The sequence below is a fragment of the Neoarius graeffei genome, chromosome 1 (assembly GCF_027579695.1).
Source record: "Neoarius graeffei isolate fNeoGra1 chromosome 1, fNeoGra1.pri, whole genome shotgun sequence".
Lineage (NCBI taxonomy): Eukaryota > Metazoa > Chordata > Actinopteri > Siluriformes > Ariidae > Neoarius > Neoarius graeffei.
Genome location: NC_083569.1, coordinates 64,421,886 through 64,443,798, shown reverse-complemented (window position 1 = coordinate 64,443,798; position 21,913 = coordinate 64,421,886). Strand labels below are relative to the sequence as shown.

The 21,913-nt window shown below is 43.6% G+C and overlaps 1 protein-coding gene across 1 annotated transcript in view; it reads left to right on the top strand.

Annotated features, from left to right (window-relative positions):
- The first annotated feature begins 6,085 nt into the window (after positions 1-6,085).
- Positions 6,086-21,913, top strand: part of plaa (phospholipase A2-activating protein) — a 38,810-nt gene continuing 22,982 nt past the window's right edge. The window contains exons 1-2 of the mRNA XM_060915610.1: positions 6,086-6,320; positions 10,282-10,475. Coding sequence (XP_060771593.1) covers positions 6,172-6,320; positions 10,282-10,475 — 343 coding nt within the window. The 5' untranslated portion in view covers positions 6,086-6,171. The remainder of the gene's footprint in view (positions 6,321-10,281; positions 10,476-21,913) is intronic.

Below are 21,913 nucleotides of genomic sequence, written 5' to 3'. Positions count from 1 at the left end.
TGTCTATGTGTCAGCCCTGTGATGACCTGGCGACTTGTCCAGGGTGTACCCCGCCTTTCACCCGTAGTCAGCTGGGATAGGCTCCAGCTTGCCTGCGACCCTGTAGAAGGATAAAGCGGCTAGAGATAATGAAATGAATGAAAATGAAGTTCATGTCCCCATTTCAGTACCCATAAGCGTGGAATCATCTCATCTCATCTCATTATCTCTAGCCGCTTTATCCTGTTCTACAGGGTCGCAGGCAAGCTGGAGCCTATCCCAGCTGACTACGGGCGAAAGGCGGGGTACACCCTGGACAAGTCGCCAGGTCATCACAGGGCTGACACATACACACAGACAACCATTCACACTCACATTCACACCTACGGTCAATTTAGAGTCACCAGTTAACCTAACCTGCATGTCTTTGGACTGTGGGGGAAACCGGAGCACCCGGAGGAAACCCACGCGGACACGGGGAGAACATGCAAACTCCGCACAGAAAGGCCCTCGCCGGCCCCGGGGCTCGAACCCAGGACCTTCTTGCTGTGAGGCGACAGCGCTAACCACTACACCACCGTGCCGCCCCCAGCGTGGAATCACTCATATATATATATATATATATATATATATATATATAGTTAAATTAATTATCTCAAACGCTCTTTTAGAAAATTTAGTTGTTTTTTTTAAATTATATCCCGGCGGCACGGTGGTGTAGTGGTTAGCGCTGTCGCCTCACAGTAAGAAGGTCTGGGTTCGAGCCCCGTGGCCGGCGAGGGCCTTTCTGTGTGGAGTTTGCATGTTCTCCCCGTGTCCGCGTGGGTTTCCTCCGGGTGCTCCGGTTTCCCCCACAGTCCAAAGACATGCAGGTTAGGTTAACTGGTGACTCTAAATTGAGCGTAGGTGTGAATGTGAGTGTGAATGGTTGTCTGTGTCTATGTGTCAGCCCTGTGATGACCTGGCGACTTGTCCAGGGTGTACCCCGCCTTTCGCCCGTAGTCAGCTGGGATAGGCTCCAGCTTGCCTGCAACCCTGTAGAAGGATAAAGCGGCTACAGATAATGAGATGAGATGAGAAGTTATATCCCTTAGCTATGTTAACAAAAATAAAAAGAATAAAAACTCAATAATGTGATATTTCCTTCTGAGGAGAATTTCCTCAAATAAAAGAAAATAATGACAAAAAATAGGGTTTTAAAAATTCATTGACCATTTATTATTGACTATATTTGCTTGTTTAACACTAAAACTTCTCAGCTTTCAAGTTCAAAGTGTTTATTGCCATATGCAATACCTCTCCTGCTGAACTTTTTCCAGATCTTTTTTAATATATTTGTATCTCATCTCATTATCTGTAGCCACTTTATCCTGTTCTACAGGGTCGCAGGCAAGCTGGAGCCTATCCCAGCTGACTACGGGCGAAAGGCGGGGTACACCCTGGACAAGTCGCCAGGTCATCACAGGGCTGACACATAGACACAGACCTTATGGCCTTTTCAGTAACCATGGTTATAACAGGCAACAAAGGTCAAAGCTAACAAAAGAGCAATCTCGAGAGTCTCCATGATTACACAATGACAACTGATGAAATGACAAATGAAAATACTACAAAGCACAGGAAGAGTGTGACATTATTCAGATGTAGCAAGGCACAGTGGAACGACACGGACTATTTACACACGCTGACGTAATAAAAAAAAAAAGACACCGGTGCAACTGAGACTCTCACTTGCTTTTGTCTTAGGAGGATATAGACTCTCTTAATTATGTCATTTTTCATCAAAAGTAGTCAATTACTTAATGAGTTTCTTTCCTTGATGACTGAAAACATACACAATGCTGTCACAGTAGTTGTGGGAAACACAGGTCTATTTTTGCAAACTGGTTTTTGCGAAAAAGAAGGAAATAAAACATGGCCAAGGATACAATATTCCCATCTCATCTCATTATCTCTGGCCGCTTTATCCTGTTCTACAGGGTCGCAGGCAAGCTGGAGCCTATCCCAGCTGACTACGGGCGAAAGGCGGGGTACACCCTGGACAAGTCGCCAGGTCATCACAGGGCTGACACATAGACACAGACAACCATTCACACTCACATTCACACCTACGCTCAATTTAGAGTCACCAGTTAACCTAACCTGCATGTCTTTGGACTGTGGGGGAAACCAGAGCACCCGGAGGAAACCCACGCGGACACGGGGAGAACATGCAAACTCCGCACAGAAAGGCCCTCGCTGGCCACGGGGCTCGAACCCAGGACCTTCTTGCTGTGAGGCGACAGCGCTAACCACTACACCACCGTGCCACCCCATATTTGTATCTGTAAATACTTAATTTATCTAGAAGTTTTCTCTATTTCTATTCTCTGTTTATCCTGTAATGATGCTACTGGAATTTTAATTTCCCTGAGGGAACCCTCCCAAAGGGATCAATAAAGTTCTATCTAATCTAATCTAATCTAATCTAATCTAATCTAATCTAATCTAATCTAATCTAATCTAATCTATGCACAGCAAGGACATGTGCTCTTGCACAGTGAAATTCTTAATTTGCTGTCCACCATGAATGCCAATTACAAATAAATAAATAGGCGGAAGAAATAATACAAAATAAAGGCAATATAGTGAAAAAAACACCCAGTACAGTACAAAATAAAGGTAAATGTAGTGCAAAATAGGTCATGTAATACAAAAATAAGGCAATGATCGGACGTAGCAGCAAAAGGGCGCATATATGTCAAGTTTATTTGGAAAGCGCTTTTAACAATAAACATTGTCGCAAAGCAGTTTTCCAGAATTTGAACGACTTTAAACATGAGCTAATTTTATCCCTAATCTATCCCCAGTGAGCAGCCTGTGGCGACTGTGGCAAGGAAAAACTCCCTCAGACGACATGAGGAAGAAACCTCGAGAGGAACCAGACTCAAAAGGGAACCCATCCTCATTTGGGCAACAACAGACAGCCTGACTATAATATTAACAGTCCTAACATAAAGTCAGTTTCGTTGATGCTATAAACCCCCCACCAACGGAAACCCGAGCACAAAACCTTTCACGACAACTGCAGTCCCAAAGTCAGCGAGTCAACTGCAGTCCCCAGCCACAAAAGCACCACTGCAAGAGTCCAGAGCGTCCTCCAGGCACGACCCGCAACTGTCCACATGGGGCCGCCCTCCACAGGAGTGATGCAATGAGACTCCAACCAGACACAGGGCACCAGGATGGACCAGGCAGGTCTGAGGAGCAGAAGATGTCAGTACCTCAATCCCAGAACCGACATGTAACTCAGAGGGACACAGGTTGTTAGGTATGCCCAGTGTCACTTGAATAAGTAGGAACAGTATACATATTGCACTGAGTACAAGCAGGGACTCCGGCAACTATCTATGACAGCATAACTAAAAGGGGAGAGCCAGAAGGTAACACAGGCATGAGGGAGCCCCGGGACATAAAGCAGCAGCCACTACACCGTCAACAAACTTGAATATATAAAAAAGAAAGAAGAAAGAAAGCACAACTTTATTCATCACACACTTGTGAAATTTCCTCTCTGCATTTAACCCATCTGAAGCAGTGAACACACACACATACCCAGAGCAGTGGGCAGTCATGCTAACAGGGCCTGGGGAGCAGTTGGGAGTTAGGTGCCTCGCTCAAGGCCATGCCATATTAACCTAACCGCATGTCTTTGGACTGTGGGGGAAACCGGAGCACCCGGAGGAAACCCACACAGACACGGGGAGAACATGCAAACTCCACACAGAAAGGCCCTCGCCGGCTGCTGGGTTCGAACCTAGAACCTTCTTGCTGTGAGGCAACCATGCTAACCACGACACCACCATATTATATATATATATATATATATATATATATATATATATATATATATATATATACTGGGTGCGATTTGCTGGGGGGGATGGTGGGGATCATCCCCCCCTCTGGTTTTTATCTCTGCTGAAAAAAAATCCTCGGGGACAACCCCGTCAATAAAACAAACAAACCAAAAAAAAAAGTTGACATGACAGGCATGTTGTGACACAGTTTTCTATGGTCTACATTGCACTCACTTTCAAAATGACCCGAAGTGGCAGCTTTGATGTTCACGAACGTCCCCAGCAAATCGATACATTGTAGATAATAACAATATCCAGAGTGTGAACGTGGATTTAGCGCCATGAATCACATCCTTACTGATGAGCGCAACAGAATGAATGGATCCACACTGACAGCCTTCTTTTCCTCACTGTCAATGGACCAGACGTGCGTTCCTTCCCTGCTGAGAAATTCGCAGAAATGTGGATTAAAGAAGGGCAAAACGCGGCGGATAGCGCACCGACGGGAAAGCAGAAAAGGCCACATGAACTGCGCCATCAGAGCAAACTGTTCATTTAGTATTCATGTATTTTAGTGATTTTCGAGTCACTGTCCATTTAATCCGGAGGGAGAGAAACATCACAGCAACGCGACAAGCAATGCGAACTTTGTTGTGTTAGTGTTCGTGTATTTAGTCAGAGAGATAGGAAGATGAATTTACTATCTCTGGTTTAGTGTTCGTTTTCATTTAGTGTTATTCATTTGATATCATCGGATGTTATTGAGCTGTTAGCCTATTGTTACCTTAATTTTGTGACGTTTCATGATTAAAAAAAACAAAACAAAACCATCCCCCCTTCTGGTTTTTTGACAAATCACACCCTGTATATATATATATATATATATATATATATATATATATATATATATATACACACACACAGTGGTTAGCGCTGTCGCCTCACAGCAAGAAGGTCCGGGTTCGAGCCCCGTGGCCGGCGAGGGCCTTTCTGTGCGGAGTTTGCATGTTCTCCCCGTGTCCGCGTGGGTTTCCTCCGGGTGCTCCGGTTTCCTCCACAGTCCAAAGACATGCAGGTTAGGTTAACTGGTGACTCTAAATTGACCGTAGGTGTGAATGTGAGTGTGAATGGTTGTCTGTGTCTATGTGTCAGCCCTGTGATGACCTGGCGACTTGTCCAGGGTGTACCCCGCCTTTCGCCCGTAGTCAGCTGGGATAGGCTCCAGCTCGCCTGTGACCCTGTAGAAGGATAAAGCGGCTAGAGATAATGAGATGAGATGAGATATACACACACGCTACCGTTCAAAAGTTTGGGGGCACCCAGACAATTTTGTGTTTTCCATGAAAAGTCTCACTTTTATTTCCCACCATAAGTTGTAAAATGAATAGAAAATATAGTCGAGACATTTTTCTGGCCATTTTGAGCATTTAATCGACCCCACAAATGTGATGCTCCAGAAACTCAATCTGCTCAAAGGAAGGTCAGTTTTATAGCTTCTCTAAAGAGCTCAACTGTTTTCAGCTGTGCTAACATGATTGTACAAGGGTTTTCTAATCATCCATTAGCCTTCTGAGGCAATGAGCAAACACATTGTACCATTAGAACACTGGAGTGAGAGTTGCTGGAAATGGGCCTCTATACACCTATGGAGATATTGCACCAAAAACCACACATTTGCAGCTAGAATAGTCATTTACCACATTAGCAATGTATAGAGTGGATTTCTGATTAGTTTAAAGTGATCTGCATTGAAAAGAACAGTGCTTTTCTTTCACAAATAAGGACATTTCAAAGTGACCCCAAACTTTTGAACGGTAGTGTAAATATATATAACTTTTAAGGATGTAACTTTCTGAAGTTATATCCTTTAGCTATGTTAACAAGAATAAAAACTCAGTGTGATATTTCCTTCTGAGAATTTCCTCAAATAAAAGAAAATAATGACAAAAAATTGTGTTCTTAAAAATTCGAAAATAAATTCATGGACCATTTATTATTGACTATATTTGCTTGTTTAACACTAAAACCTCTCAACTTTAACACAGGTTAAATAAATAATACGTATCAAGCATTCACCCACTGGTGTCTTTTATCTTGTCGAGTTTTCTCTCCAAATGCTCTCACTTGTGCCCGCCTACGTTCTGACGATTGGCGAATTTCTTGACAGTATGATCAACTGGCCAATCATAGCGCAGAAGAACAGATACAACCATCCAATCCGAGCGCACGAACCGGCTTTGTCGGAATACGAATGGGAAAAACACTTGTCGTTGCTGTGTCACTTCCGGGTTGCAATTGCTTACTTTTTTAGCACATTCATTTAGCGGGACCGTTTCTGGGCTGAAGTGCCACAATGGCTTCCTGTAGCGCGTACCGGCTGAGTTGCTCCATTCCGGCTCATGAGATGGATATCAGGGGGCTCGCCACGGCGGTCTTCCCACATGGAGCTTTTGTTTCTGTGTCCAGAGACAGAACAGCGAAAGTGTGGGTGCCAAATTCAAGGTAGCTCCCGGCTGACTAGCTCTCCATCAGCTCTGTGTTTATAAGCTGTAAATAACTTGTGTACATCACTGCTGTGCGCTGTGTAGTGAAGGCATCCTGCGGTAGCGACCCTGTGGACTGATGCACAATGAGCTGGGTGTGTAAAGCTAGTGGAAACTGAAGCAGGGCTCTTCATGGAAAGTGTGAGATTGAAATGCACTCACTCATGCAGAAATCGGTCAGGAAAGTGTATAGACATTGGGCATTATGTTTACTCATACCTGTCAACTTTGAGGTTTGAAAAAAAAGGGATATTTCCCAGATTTTTAACTCAAAATAAGGGAAAATTTCGGAAAGTCATACCCTTCACCAAAAGTGGGTGTGTAGTTGAATGGGGGGCAATTTTCTATCTAGTATTTGTGATTTCCTGGACTCTGGTGCATGTTGATGATAGCCAAGACCCAAACTCAATATGCTTATGGTTTATAGAGTGCATTTGTGAATAAACTATACATTTATTTTTATTTGCTTTCAATGGTACCAGTTACTTCCCAAATTAAGGGCTAAAATACGTATCTTATGTTAAAATAAGAAAGGTCATTATATAACCAGTCAATAAATTCAATTCCATTGCAATTTATTATGGTTTTACCATAGTCATGGCCTCGGAACACTAGATAGATAGATAGATAGATAGATAGATAGATAGATAGATAGAGTAATAAAGAGATAAAGAGTAAGATATTAAACCAAGAGTGATTTAAAATGGGTAAGTTTCAGATAGAAAATAAAATAGACAATGAGTGGATAAAACAGTTAATACACCAATTAGTTTACGCTAGGCTATTTATGAGGTCTTAGCCAGGACATACTTAATGTAAACATGTGTAGCTTACCTTTGATTATTTGGGAGGCTTTCGTTTTCCCCATGGAAAATTTCTTTGCGATGGAAGAGTCTGGGAACATTCCAGCCACGCACTTGTTGAAATCATCAAAGAAAGAGAGGCTAATGTTTTTCTTAGCTATTAGCATCGCCATCTTCACCTCAGACCTAATCAGTGTTGCCAGATACTGCTGACGTTTTCCAGCCCAAAATATGTTCAAAACCCGCCAAAATGCACTTGAAACCGCCCAATCTGGCAACACTGGACCTAATCACTTGTTCAGCCTCGCCTCCGGACGTAGTTCTGTAATTACTGATGCCTGAGAGGGCGGGGACGTGAATTCATGGCCCGACTTCCTGCTGTAAACTCCTGTCAGAGGCGCGTCATGAATTCTGGACCTACCGACTTTTATATATTGTGAACATACGGGATATTTTCGGGAAAATAAGAAAACTGGAAGACAGCGGGAAATAAGTCAAAATAAGGGATTTCCCGGGAAAAACGGGAGGGTTGACAGGTATGTGTTTACTAAGTAAGTCTCAAGCCAACGAGGTTTATTTGTTTAAAGTTTTTGTTTTCTAGCCATTGAAAAGACCAGGGCCTTAGTTAGGTTTTCCTGGGGCTTGTATTTTTTTAAGGGAGATTGGTATAGATAGGCTGGGGAGGTTATATCTAACTAACTTCACAAGATAATATTATCACCCACACACATTCAAAGGTTATGACATCTTTATTACTGTTCCCTTCCCCCTTGTATGTACTTCACTTCAGTTTCTGTTTCCTTATCTATCCATCCGTTATCTCTAGCTGCTTTATCCTGTTCTACAGGGTCGCAGGCAAGCTGGAGCCTATCCCAGCTGACTACGGGCGAAAGGCGGGGTACACCCTGGACAAGTCGCCAGGTCATCACAGGGCTGACACATAGACACAGACAACCATTCACACTCACATTCACACCTACAGTCAATTTAGAGCCACCAGTTAACCTAACCTCCACAGAGAAAGGCACTAGGCTCGAACCCAGAACCTTCTTGCTGTGAGGTGACAGTGCTGTTTCCTTATTATTAAGAAGAAGAAACCTTTGTCACATGCACAGTGAAATTCATCCTCTGTATTTAACCCATCTGAAGCAGTGAACGCGCACACACACACACGTGCGCACACACCCAGAGCAGTGGGCAGCCACATCAGAGTGCCTGGGGAGCAGTCAGGGGTTAGGTACCTTGCTCAAGGGCACCTCAGCCCAAGGCCGCCCCATGTCAACCTACCTACATGTCTTTGGACTGTGGGGGAAACCGGAGCACCTGGAGGAAACCCACGCGGACACGGGGAGAACATGCAAACTCCACACAGAAAGGCCCTCGCCGGCCACGGGGCTCGAACCTGGAACCTTCTTGCTGTGAGGTGACCGTGCTAACCACTACACCACCGTGCCGCCCAATATTAAGTTATAATTATCGACACCTGCATGTTCTCCCCGTGTCCGCGTGGGTTTCCTCCGGGTGCTCCGGTTTCCCCCACAGTCCAAAGACATGCAGGTTAGGTTAACCAGTGACTCTAAATTGACTGTAGGTGTGAATGTGAGTGTGAATGGTTGTCTGTGTCTATGTGTCAGCCCTGTGATGACCTGGCGACTTGTCCAGGGTGTACCCCGCCTTTCGCCCGTAGTCAGCTGGGATAGGCTCCAGCTTGCCTGCGACCCTGTAGAACAGGATAAAGCTGCTAGAGATAATGAGATGAGATGCCAAAGGCCTGGCTATGGGATGGTCGGCTGGCTGGTTCTGCGTAGGCTCCATGTAGCAGTGAAACATAGGATTAAATAATGTCAGGCCAACTACCGGTGTTTACATGAACACAAATTGTCGTTGACCTGTTAAATAAACATAGTCCGGGTAAATAGACCACCGCTGTCGATATTCATTAAACCACTCGAACTTTTGAGCTCGTCTGGCACACTGATCATACAGACTTTACACTGTAAATTCAACATAACCAGGCTATACAGAGCGGTTTTTGCGCATTAACATAATTCGATAGGTTACACTGTTGATCCATTCTACATATTCACCCATGGTCAATGACTTGCCGTCTGTTTTCATCTTGAAAAATTCAACAATGGTGGGTGGATTTATTTATTTATTTTTGGAAGCCGTCTTCCAATCAGTTCTGAATGTTGTTCTTCTGTTGGCGGTTACCAACATTTTGAATGTGCACTGTGCAGTGCTCAGGTATCCCCCCCCCTTTTTTTTGAGAGCAAAAATAGGCCCAACGACAACACAGTTTTCTGTATTTCCCTTTGTCCATTTCGAAGAAACAGGGCTGAATTGATCCAATATTTATATTTTCAGAACTATACTGATATCACAGTTCTGAATCTCATTTTATACCAGATACTCCTGTACTACTGATCTTCTCATAGGTTCAACTTTTTACTGTCAGGGACCCCTTGAACTTAAATAAATAATCAATCACCCCAAGTACATATGTTTTGTATTTTATTTAGTTATTTTAAAAACTAACCCTTTAGATTATTAAGTATATTGTTTAAACGTGTATAATTTTTCTTTTTTCTGGACTTTGCACCCCTATAACTCTCACTTTTGTTCAAATTGTCATTAGATTCCATTTGATATGATTTATAAGCACAATAACTTTGATCATTGTGATCTGTAACAAGCGAAACACAACATAGCAGAGCCCCTGGCTACAAGTCACAGATTGCTTGAGGTCCCCAAATTGAGAACCATGCTCTTCCCCTCATGTCTGTTCCCAAGTTATGTGAGACACTGTAGGTGCCATGGTGCTGTGATTGAACACTGTGGTCACACGCATGATCTATCTTAGACAAAACAGCACATGCTCACCACCTGCAATAGGTAAAACGCGACAAATCCCATCAAATGATTCTGTTTTCAGGCTTGTATTAGCCCTGATATCTATGATCAGCTAAGAAGGTAAGGAAAAATCGAAATGTTCCGGATTTTCTCTCAGACCAAAAAAAAAAAGCAAGCAAGAACCTTGCTGTGAAGCTGGAGTAGTGTGAAAGAGAAACGAGGCAAACCATGATGTCTTCTTCCCTGTGTTTTCTCCTTGTGTAGTGAGAACAGGGGCTACACGGAGATGCACTGTATGAACGGCCACACCAACTTCGTGTCCTGCGTGTGCATCATCGCCCCCAATGAGACGTATCCCCGTGGCCTCATAGTCACCGGTGGCAACGACCACAACATCTGCATCTTCTCTCTGGATCGGCCGGATCCACTCTTCACGCTAAAGGGACATACACAAACAGGTGCTCTTACTGGGTTTTTACATCAAGGAAGCCTAATTGTGCTACTGAGTCTGATCCAGTTGAATGCAGTGGTTTCCCTGCTTTAATCCATCTGATCTGCCTTCCCAGTTCATCACCAGGTTACAGTAGGTGTAGGTGTGTCAGAGCGGGGAAATCTGCCTGAAGTGGAAAGCGAGCAGTTTACACAATCACAGTGTGATATTCATGAGTGTGGACAGAACTTGTAATTGTTACCAACTTTCAGCATCGTCCACAGCTGCAGAGATGCCTACTAGTACGGATTGGCCGTATTTTGTACAGAAAAGTTACGTAAATACGATGTTACGGCAAACAGTGTTATTCTGTACGGAATTATTATCAAGTCTTAAAAAATTCCAGTGAGTTGTTTTTAAATGTCCAAGCGACTTTTTCAATCCATGCGCGATTCACGGCTATTTATTTTTACGACAGCCACACATGCTGTGCGTGACATGCGCAGATTCCGCACATTTGTTTGCGCTATTTTCGATACGGTAGAATGGCCGTGCATTACACCCGGTCAAAAGGGCAATGGATACGCGCACTGCAAACTGTGTAGAACTGACATTAACATCACTCGTGGTGGTCGCGATGACTGCAGGCGGCATGCCAACTACAAAAAAAACCACATATGGAGTATGCTGAAATGGCGAGTCAGGCGGAAAGTAAATCTGGGGGTATCCAGCAGTTTTTTACGAAATCTGTGGATGAAAAGACACGGAACGTGACACGTGCTGAAGCGGTGATGGTTGACCTGTGCTTGGAGTTGAACTTGCCAATTATGCCGCTTTTCCACTACCAATGCGGCTGAGTTGGGCTGAGCCGTGCCGTGCTGAGTCGAGCTGAGCGGGGCTGTTGGAGTTGCATTTCGACTACAACCGCGCTGAACCGTGCTGGCTGGAAGTGGGTGGACACATTGGGTGGAGTTAGCGAAAGTGGGTGGACATCACGTGATGTCATTAGGCGGCGCAAACAGTGACATCAGTGATCTTTTAAGCGGTAGTCTCATGACCCGGAGAGTAAACAATAAACATGGAGGACATGGAGCCGTTAGTGTTGCTGGTCTTGGTGCTGTGGCTTGTTGTCACCGACAACGCCAACAGATACTGGCAAGAGCGTATAGATGAGGCGAGGCGCATAAGGCTTCAGAAATTCTCGTAATTCGTAATTCTTCTTCTTCCGGGTTTACGGTGTTTACAGATCCCAGCGTGCTCGCGGGGCGTGTGTGGGCATGTGAGGACACTCCTCCTCACCAATCAGTGCACAGGGGAGTGTCTGCTCACGCCCCTAGCCCCTCTCGGCTCGCTTTGGCTCGCTTCAGCCCCACTCCAAAACCGTGCGAGTTTTGGGTGCTAAGCAGGGCTGAAGCGAGCTGAGTCGTGCTGCTCTGAGGTAGTCGAAACACGAGCCGTGTCGGGCTGAAGTGAGCTGAAAAAGGGTAGTGGAAAAGGGCCATTAGTGCCATGAAATGTGAGTTAAACTTATTCAGTTTCTTTTTACATGTCTGATTTTTATTCACTGAAATATCAAACACTGGCTGTACTTCTTTAATTCAAAGTCTTTTCAGTGTTGCAAGTACAAATGTACATGTAGTATGATCAAAAACAGAATTTTATGATTAGTGTTGTTGGGATTGTGGCAAAAAATTGATCATTCCACTGTTTTAAATACAATTATAAATGCCATTTTATTCAATGTCTCTTCTGAAGCATTATGCTGAAGTATTTATATATTGGGACATTAAGATAACAATGTCGGACTCTCTTTGGCATGAAATAAGAAATTTTTTAAAAATTTTATTAGAATCTGTTAACAGGTAGAACATTTTTGCCAGGCAATATAATATAATACTTTTGAGGAGTTACATTCAGTACCAATGATTGGTAGTCAACCGTAATGTCTGCAAACAGGGAACACTATTGTATTTATAAAAATGTGATCTATTGTATGCTCTAGAAATTTGTTGAGTGGAAATTCAATTGAGATGGCTGCTTGTGTTTTGTTTATTCAATTCACACAAAACAGTTCTTTTTAATAATTTAAATGTTAAACATATTGGTATATACACCTCTTTATAATGGAAATGCGCATAAATTAATGTTACTGAAAGTCATTCAAGAATACTGAAATTCAAAATTTGGGGTAGGCATCTCTGCAGCTGTAGTGAGAGCTCGGTGTGAATTAGAAGAGATGTTAGAGGGACAAAGATTCAAGCAAACAGGCTGGTACAAACTCTCTTAAACTGATTTGAAATGTGAATGTAATGCTTTAAATGCAAGAACGAGTCCCAAGTGAGAAGGAAGTGTGTGTCGCAGACCTCAGGTTGAGTTTGGTTACGATGGTAAATTTAGAAACGTGGGCAACAAATACGATAGCTACATTAATAGAATCTCTCTAATAACTCAACACAATACAGACTGTCCTGATTTTCCTCAGTTTGAATAGCAGTGTGTTTTGAGGCTGGATTTCCTTCCTTTTTATCCCCCCAGCATATAATGCAGGGGAATATAGCTATCGCTCTGGCCGTCTGTAAACGTTTTAGTTTCCGGAGCATAACTCAAACTGTTAGGAATTTTTTCACGAGCCCTCACAGTTAAGTGACTAGAGGAGTTGTGCCTTTTGACGTTTTGGGGTTTCTTTGATTAATTTTCTGTATTTTTATTTTTTCCGTATTTCCATGGCAACCAATTCAACTTGGGAAAATTTGGAGTGGGGTTTCAATGTGGGGTACGGGTACGTCATCTCCTGATGACTCTTGTTTGAGAGAATTTTATTTCAAATTGTTTTTTTGTTTTTTTTTATTGAGTTTTCAAAAAACTGTAGTGAGAGAAAAAACGAAACAGTTGAAACTGACAGAGAGCTAATAGACACAATTGCATGAATGCCATACATGGATCCCATCTCCAGTGTGCATCGTATATAATATACATACATACTTCATAGACAGGGTTTTTTTGTTTTTGGTGTTTTTTTTTTTTTTTTTTTGCTTCAATTTGTTACATTTTCAATATTTAACCCATGTACAGATACACTACCGTTCAAAAGTTTGGGGTCACCCAGGCAATTTTGTGTTTTCCATGAAAAGTCACACTTTTATTTCCCACCATAAGTTGTAAAATGAATAGAAAATATAGTCAAGACATTTTTCTGGCCATTTTGAGCATTGAATCGACCCCACAAATGTGATGCTCCAGAAACTCAATCTGCTCAAAGGAAGGTCAGTTTTATAGCTTCTCTAAAGAGCTCAACTGTTTTCAGCTGTGCTAACATGATTGTACAAGGGTTTTCTAATCCTCCATTAGCCTTCTGAGGCAATGAGCAAACACATTGTACCATTAGAACCCTGGAGTGAGAGTTGCTGGAAATGGGCCTCTATACACCTATGGAGATATTGCACCAAAAACCACACATTTGCAGCTAGAATAGTCATTTAGCACATTAGCAATGTATAGAGTGCATTTCTGATTAGTTTAAAGTGATCTTCATTGAAAAGAACAGTGCTTTTCTTTCAAAAATAAGGACATTTCAGAGTGACCCCAAACTTTTGAACGGTAGTGTACATGCCAAAAAAAAAGTCAACAAAAGAAAAGCCAAGGAGAGAAGAGAAGGGGGGGTAGAGACGTGGAGAGCTACTGATCTAAGGTGGTTGCATCAAATTCACTTGTAAAATATTCTGAAAAGTCAAAGTTTTTTTTTTTTTGGAACCTTTTTACAGAGCCCTGAATTGTGTATCTGATTTTTTTCTAGCTTAAGAAACGCCATCACCTCACAGAACCAACGTGAATGGGATGGAGGTGTGGTCGATTTCCAACCAAAAAGGATAAGTCGGTGGGCTAGTAATGTTGAGAATGCTATGAAGTCTGAATGATGTTTTGATAGCCCGCTGTTGCTAGGGGTAACCCCGAATACTGAGAACTAGATCTGGCTCGATTTTTTTTTTTTTACAAATATAAGAGACTGTATTGAAAATCTCAGACCAGAATGTGTGTAGTTTTGAGCATGTCCAAAACATGTGTCCCAGAGTGGCAGGGGCCTGATGGCATCTGATGCAGTTTGGATCTGAGCCGGGGTATATCTGGGCCAGTCTGACTCCACAGAGATGCAGGCGGTTGAGAATCTTAAATTGAGCCAATCTGTGCCTAACACAAATTGAGGATGTATGTACTCTTTTGATAGCTCTTTGCCAGGTTTCCTCAGAAAGCTCCATGCTCAAGTCTTCACCCCACCGTTCTTTCAGGTGGTGGAGAGAGTTACCTTCCATGTCCTGTAAAATATTATATAACTGAGACACACCGCCTGGTATATGGGGCTTAAACTTCAGACGTTCATCAAGTGGGCAGGCTGGAGGTTTGTGCGGGAATGATGGAAAATATGTACGAGTGAAACTGCGTATTTGAAGGTACCTGAAGAAGTGGGACTTTGGTAGGCTGTACTCTTTCACAAACTGGTCAAAAGAGCCAAACAGTCCGTTAATGAATAGGTCCCCTACACAATGAAGTCCCTTCCCAAACCAGGTCTGAAAAGCTGCGTCTAACAAAGAGGGTCTAAAAAGGGGATTGGCGATAAAAGGCATTGACACCAAAGCTTGCGTAAGGCCAAAGTGTTTACGAAATTGGGTCCATATACGTAGAGTGCTTCTCACAATTGGATTGTCTGTATGAGCCCCCACTGCTAATGGTAACGAGCCACACAACATGGATGCTAAGGAGACTGGTGAACATGCCTGTTGTTCCATGAGAGACCAGTTAGGCCCTTCCCCTTTCACAAATGTATTGTACCAGACAGTCACTTTATGAATATTGGCTGCCCAATAATAATATAAAAAGTTTGGCAGCGCTAGACCGCCATTTGTTTTGCGTTTCTCCAGGACAGATTTACGTACACGTGGTATAGTCTTATTCCAAATGAATGTGCTAATATATGTATCTAGTTCTTTAAAATATGATTTCGGCAAGAAAATGGGAGCTGTCTGGAATAAGTATAGAAATTTTGGTAGAATAACCATCTTAACTGACTTAATGCAACCGGCCAGAGATAATGGAAGCGCTGACCAGCGGTTGGTATCCTTCCTAGCTTGATCTATAAGTGGTCTAAAGTTAAGTTTGAGAAGGTCTTTATAGTGGCATGTTACCTTGACTCCTAAATATGTTAGGGGGCCAGTTGTGATTCTGAATTCGCATGAATCAAAGGACATCGTCAATGCTTTCCTATTAATGGGGAATAATACGCTCTTTGTTAAATTGATTTTATAACCTGAGGCGAAACTAAATTGAGATTGTGTCCAGGCACATTGGAATAGAATTTTCAGGGTCTGACATAAATAGCAAAAGGTCGTCCGCATATAACAAGACTTTATGGACTTGCCCCCCCCCCGTTAATTCCTAATATTTCATTGTTTTGTCACAGAGCTATAGCCAATGGCGAGATTAAATAGAAGAGGGAACAGCGGACAGCCTTGCCTCGTTCCCCTATGAAGGATGAAATACTCAGAATCGATATTATTGGTCCTAACTGATGCCTGTGGCATAGAGTACAGTGTTTGAATCCAAGACGTAGAAGTCGGGCCAAATCCAAATTTGCTTAGTGATTTAAAAAGGTGTCCGTATTCGATTTGGTCAAAAGCTTTGTGTGCGTCCAGTGAAATTACTATCTCTGGAAGTTGGGTCGAGTGTTCAGAATATACTATATTAAAGAGGCGGCGCAGGTTATGATATAACTGCCTGCCCTTTATGAAACCTGTTTAGTCAGAGTGCACAATAGTTGGTAAAACAGATTCTAATCGTAGGGCAAGGATTTTTGTAAGTATTTTGTAATCACCTGTAAGTAGGCTGATTGGTCGGTATGATTCGCACTTGATTGGGTCTTTTAGCCCAAGAGCATTAGCTCAAAATTGAGTCCAACCCGGAACAAATTAGTAACAAGCTGAATTTTTCAGAATATGTTCAGAATACCCTTAGGAATAACATACTAAAAGTCCCCAGGAATCCACCTTGTGCTCTCTGAGAAATTCAAGATGGCGTCCAAAATGGCCGCCGATTGGAGATTTTTCAATATCTCAGGGATAAAACATAATATAAATGCAATTAAAATGTTAAATTATATGTTCTCTCATACAAGCAATGCAAATTCACCATTGTCACACTGTTAAAATTAAAATTAACCAAGATTACAAGGTCATTAATGTGGAAATGACATGGAATTTGATGGTTGACATGATTGACAGATTAGCTTAGTAGGCTACCTACATACATGAACATAATGTAAGACAACAATTAGACATCAATTTCCTTAATATTTAGTGCAACTTTAAGCTTTGATAAAATATTAAAGGGAAATCAAATTTGAGAACTCTATCTTCTAAAACTACAATGGCAAGCTGTTTCAGTACACTTCTTCAACATTCCGGCGACTTTCATGACAAAAAGGTCTGCCTCAATAATGAGTCGACTTAAACACTTCTCAGTGCCTCAGTTGTAATGCTTGGACCTTTGTTGTACCATCAATGAAGTAGGGAATTTATTCAAGCTTGTTTAAGGGTGGAAAAAAATTAATCTTTGAGTTTCTAGCGCCAGTCTTTACTACTAGCAATGCCAGTGTGTTCGGACAAAAAATGACTAAACTCAGCATGACCTTTTAACATGCCATTTTTCATTTTACACCACCAATTTACTTTAATATTAATGAAAATAAGTGCTCCAACCCCTAGTAATTGTGTTTGTTGTTTTGTGAACAGAATAGGATGATACGGAGTGAACGAGTAACCAATGGATCCACACTCTATAATCGGTAGTGTACATTAAATAGCACATGTATAGATTTACAATTATAAGTCTGTAATTATTATTGATTGTTGAAGTTGAAAGTTATAGAACAATGACCAGTTGTCTTCTTGTAAATAGGTTCATTATTTGAGGAACGCTCAGTCGCCATGATTTATTGTGTTGGATTAGCTTCTTGTTATAATGAACAATATATGTAAATAAATTGTTATAATGGATTGAAGGTAATGTTTTGGAGTTCATGATGTTTTTGGTTTTAGTGAAACTCCCAGTGCCAAAAATATGACGATCTAACCAGACATGGCAAGCGAACACATTATACACAAATATACTGTTATAATAATGTGTACGTTGTTATTATATAATGTTAATACACAATGTAATTAATACACATATGTTGGAATTTACTCTCCTACCCTACAAAACATATATTCTGACCTTTTAATTGCATTAATATTTTGTTTTGGGCCTGAGATATGGGCAGATCTCCATTTGGCGGCCATTTTGGACGCCATCTTGAATTTCTCAGAGAGCACAAGGGGGATTTCCGGGGACTTTTAGTATGTTATTCCTAAAGGTATTCTGAACATGTTCTGAAATTTTCAGCTTGTTACTAATTTGTTCCGGGTATAACCCTATTACTCCTGGGCTATTTATCTTTTTTGGTAGAACAGAAATTGAAGCCTTGGTCATAGATGTAGGGAGCTTTTTTTTTTGTTTGTTTAAGCGATTCTGTGTAGACAGAGTGTAGGAGTGGTGTCAATTTACTGGCAAAAGTCTTATAAAATTCAATGGGGTAGCCATCTGGGCCTGGTGCGTTTCTGTTTTTCATTAGTTTAATTGCTTGGCCAATTTCAGCATCAGATATTGGCTCTTCTAGGTTGGACTTATCTTCGTCACTTAGGTGGGCAAGTCCAGATTTTCTACAAAATTGTTTGCATGACAACTATCTGAACTATATAGGGAGGAATAAAAATTTTTTTAAACTGATCATTGATGTCTTTCAGGTCTGATTTGATGGTGCCATCAGTGGCTTGTATTTCTGTAATATAATTGACAGCCGAAAATTGACGTAACTGAGAAAGCAGCCTACTTGCATGCTCTCCATGTCCGTAGTGGCTCTGTCTTGATTTTAAAAATTTCTCTTCAGCCTGTTTAGAAGCAAGAAGATCGAACTCTGTCTGCAATGCAATCCTTTTCTTGCGGAGGTCTGTCGATGGAGAATCAGAGAGTTGCTGATCAACGTCATGAATAAGCGTGGTTAATTCTGTGAAGCATTTTGACCTGCTTTTGTTCAATCGAGATATGTATTCCATTATCTGACCCTCAAGTATACTTTTAGTGTTTCCCATAAATATATCGGTAAATATATCGGTATCTGGCAGCTGGTTAGTTTCAAGGAAAAAGTCAATCTGAGCCGAAATGAAGTCCACAAAGTCCTTTTCTGCTAAAAGTGTAGGGTTGAGATGCCAGTTGCGCCTTATGGCTACATTGTTCTGGAGCCAAAGCTCTGTGATGACTGGTGAGTGGTCAGAGATGACTATACTATCATATCTACACAATTTAATAAGTGGAAGCATTTTTTTTGTCTACAAGGAAAAAAAAATCAGTCCTTGAATATGTCTGATGTGCAGTAGAAAAAAAGGAAAACTCCTTCAGTGTTGGATTTTTAAATCTCCAAAGATCTACCACACCACTGGCCTGGCAAAACGTCTTAATAATATGAGCAGATTTGGAGAGAGGGCCTGCTGGGATTTTAGAGCGGTCAAGAGAGGGTTGCAGGACAGTATTGAAATCTCCTCCCAATATCAAGTGGTGTGTGCCTGACTCTGGGACGCAACTGGGAGTTGCTTATAGAAATCAGGGCTGTCCCAATTAGGGGCATAGATATTGACTAAAACCACTGGATAATTATACAGCCTGCCCTGAACAATAAAGCGCCCATTTATATCAGCCACTACTTTGGAAGATACAAACTGCACATTTTCCCTATCAAGATAGCTGTCCCTCGACACTTGGAGTTAAATTTGGAATGAAAGACTTGTGATACACAACCTCTTTGTAATCTGGAAATATCTGACGTGCGTAGATGTGTTTCCTGTAGGAATATTACCTCTGCCTTAAGTTTCATCAGGTGGGAAAATACTTTGCTTCGCTTTACGGGGTGATTGAGTCCCCTCACATTCCAGCTTACAAATTTTGTTGATGTGCTACTCAACCCATCTAGGAAAGTTATGGGAAAGGGGGACTGACTGATGTCCAGAAAGATTCACCCGCCAATGGAGCACTTGCATGTGACGTCACAGCCGATCCAGATTGTGGCAGACGCCATTTTGTCGGTCAAATGCCATATTTCCGCCTTCTACTTCTGGTTCTACTTCTGCTTCTACCTTTTCTTCTGGAAAACCCTATGTGACAGTTCCGTTGAGTGGGTGGAGCACAGAGGACGGCAGGACAGAGATCAGGTTTGCGTACAGGCTTTATTGCCACACTTTTCAGTCTAACAATAACTTTTCCCTAATAGAGAGAGACACACGCGCGCACACACACAGCGTCTCGTCCGGGGATGAGCCTCCCTCTGCTCTCACTCTTCCTCCTTAAATAGCGTGCGGTTTACTGGGGAGAACACACACAAAACACAGGTTAATCACACTCAGGTGAAGCGATTCTGCCACTTACCTTCCCCAACTCCGCCCTCCTGTCACAGACCGGCGCTTGACCACGCCCCCGCTGCCACATACCCCCACCGCCCGACTCAGGCCGGGCGCCCGTCCGGCCCGCAGCCGACTCCCCCCCTCCCCTTGACGGGAGAGGAAGTCCGCCACGACCATCTGCGCCCCCGGCCTGTGGACCACCTTGAAGTTGAAAGGTTGGAGCGCTAGATACCAACGGGTGATCCGCGCGTTGGCATCCTTCATGTGGTGGAGCCACTGGAGGGGCGCGTGGTCCGAACAGAGGGTGAAAGAGCGCCCCAGCAGGTAGTAACGGAGGGCGAGGACCGCCCACTTGATCGCCAGACACTCTTTCTCGATGGTGCTGTAGCGCCCCTCACGCACCGACAGCTTTCGGCTGATGTATAATACTGGGCGGTCCTCTCCCCCCACCTGCTGGGACAAAACGGCCCCCAGCCCTCTGTCCGACGCATCCGTCTGTAACAAAAAAGGGAGAGAGAAGTCAGGGGAGTGCAAAAGTGGGCCCCCCACACAGTGCAGCCTTTACCTCAGAGAAAGCCTGCTGGCACTGCTCCGTCCACTGGACCGGATCTGGCGCCCCCTTTTTAGTGAGGTCAGTCAGCAGGCTGGTGACGTCCGAATAATTAGGTATAAACCTACGATAATAGCCAGCCAGCCCCAGGAACTGTCTCACCCCCTTTTTAGTCTTGGGCCTCGGGCAGGCCGCAATCACTGCTGTCTTGTTAATTTGGGGACGCACCTGCCCGTTACCCAAGTGGAAGCCCAGATACCGTACTTCCACCCACCCAATCGCACACTTCTTCGGGTTGGCAGTGAGCCCCGCCCGCCTCAGCGACCTCAGGACGGCCCTCAGGTGTTGCAGGTGCCGCTGCCAGTCATTACTATAAATGATGTCATCTAAGTAAGCGGCCGCATAGGTGGCGTGGGGCTGGAGGATCCGGTCCATCAGCCGCTGAAACGTAGCGGGCGCCCCAAACAGCCCAAACGGAAGTGTGACGAACTGGTGTAAGCCGAACGGTGTGGAAAAGGCCGTTTTTTCTCGGGATAATGGAGTCAAGGGGATCTGCCAATATCCCTTCGTCAAATCCAGTGTCGAGTAAAAGCGAGCCGTGCCTAGTCGATCGAGCAGCTCATCAATACGAGGCATTGGGTACGTATCGAATTTAGACACTGCGTTGACTTTTCTATAGTCCACACAGAACCGGACCGAGCCGTCGGCCTTGGGAACCAAGACCACCGGGCTGCTCCAGTCACTGTGGGACTCTTCGACGATGCCCATTTCGAGCATGGCCTGAAGTTCTTCCCGAACCACCTTTTTTTTGTGTTCGGGTAATCTATAAGGACGGCTACGCACTACCACCCCTGGGGGCGTCTCTATGTGGTGTTCTATGAGGTTGGTGCGACCGGGCAGGGGCGAGAACACATCCGAAAACTCGGCCTGCAACTGGGCGACCTCCGTGAGTTGGGTCGGGGAGAGGTGGTCTCCACAGGGGACCGGAGAGGTGCGAGATGCCAATGACCCTTTTTGGACCTCCGGCCCCAGCTCCGCCTTCTCCGGAACTACCGACACCAACGCCACGGGGACCTCCTCGTTCCAGAGCTTCAGCAGATTAAGGTGGTAGATCTGTAGCGCCCCCTCCCTGTCCGTTCGCCTAACCTCATAGTCGACGTCCCCGACTCGCCGTGTGACCTCGAAGGGCCCTTGCCACTTGGCGATTAATTTGGAGCTCGACGTGGGCAACAGGACGAGTACCTTATCTCCCGGAGTGAACTCTCTAAGGCGCGTGTCCTTGTTGTACAGGCGGGTTTGCCGTTCCTGGGCCTGCCGCAAATTCTCCTGAGTTAAGTGGGTGAGCGTGTGGAGTTTTGCGCGCAGATCCATAACGTATTGAATTTCATTTTTGCTCTGCGAAGGTCCCTCCTCCCAATTTTCCCACAGTACATCTAA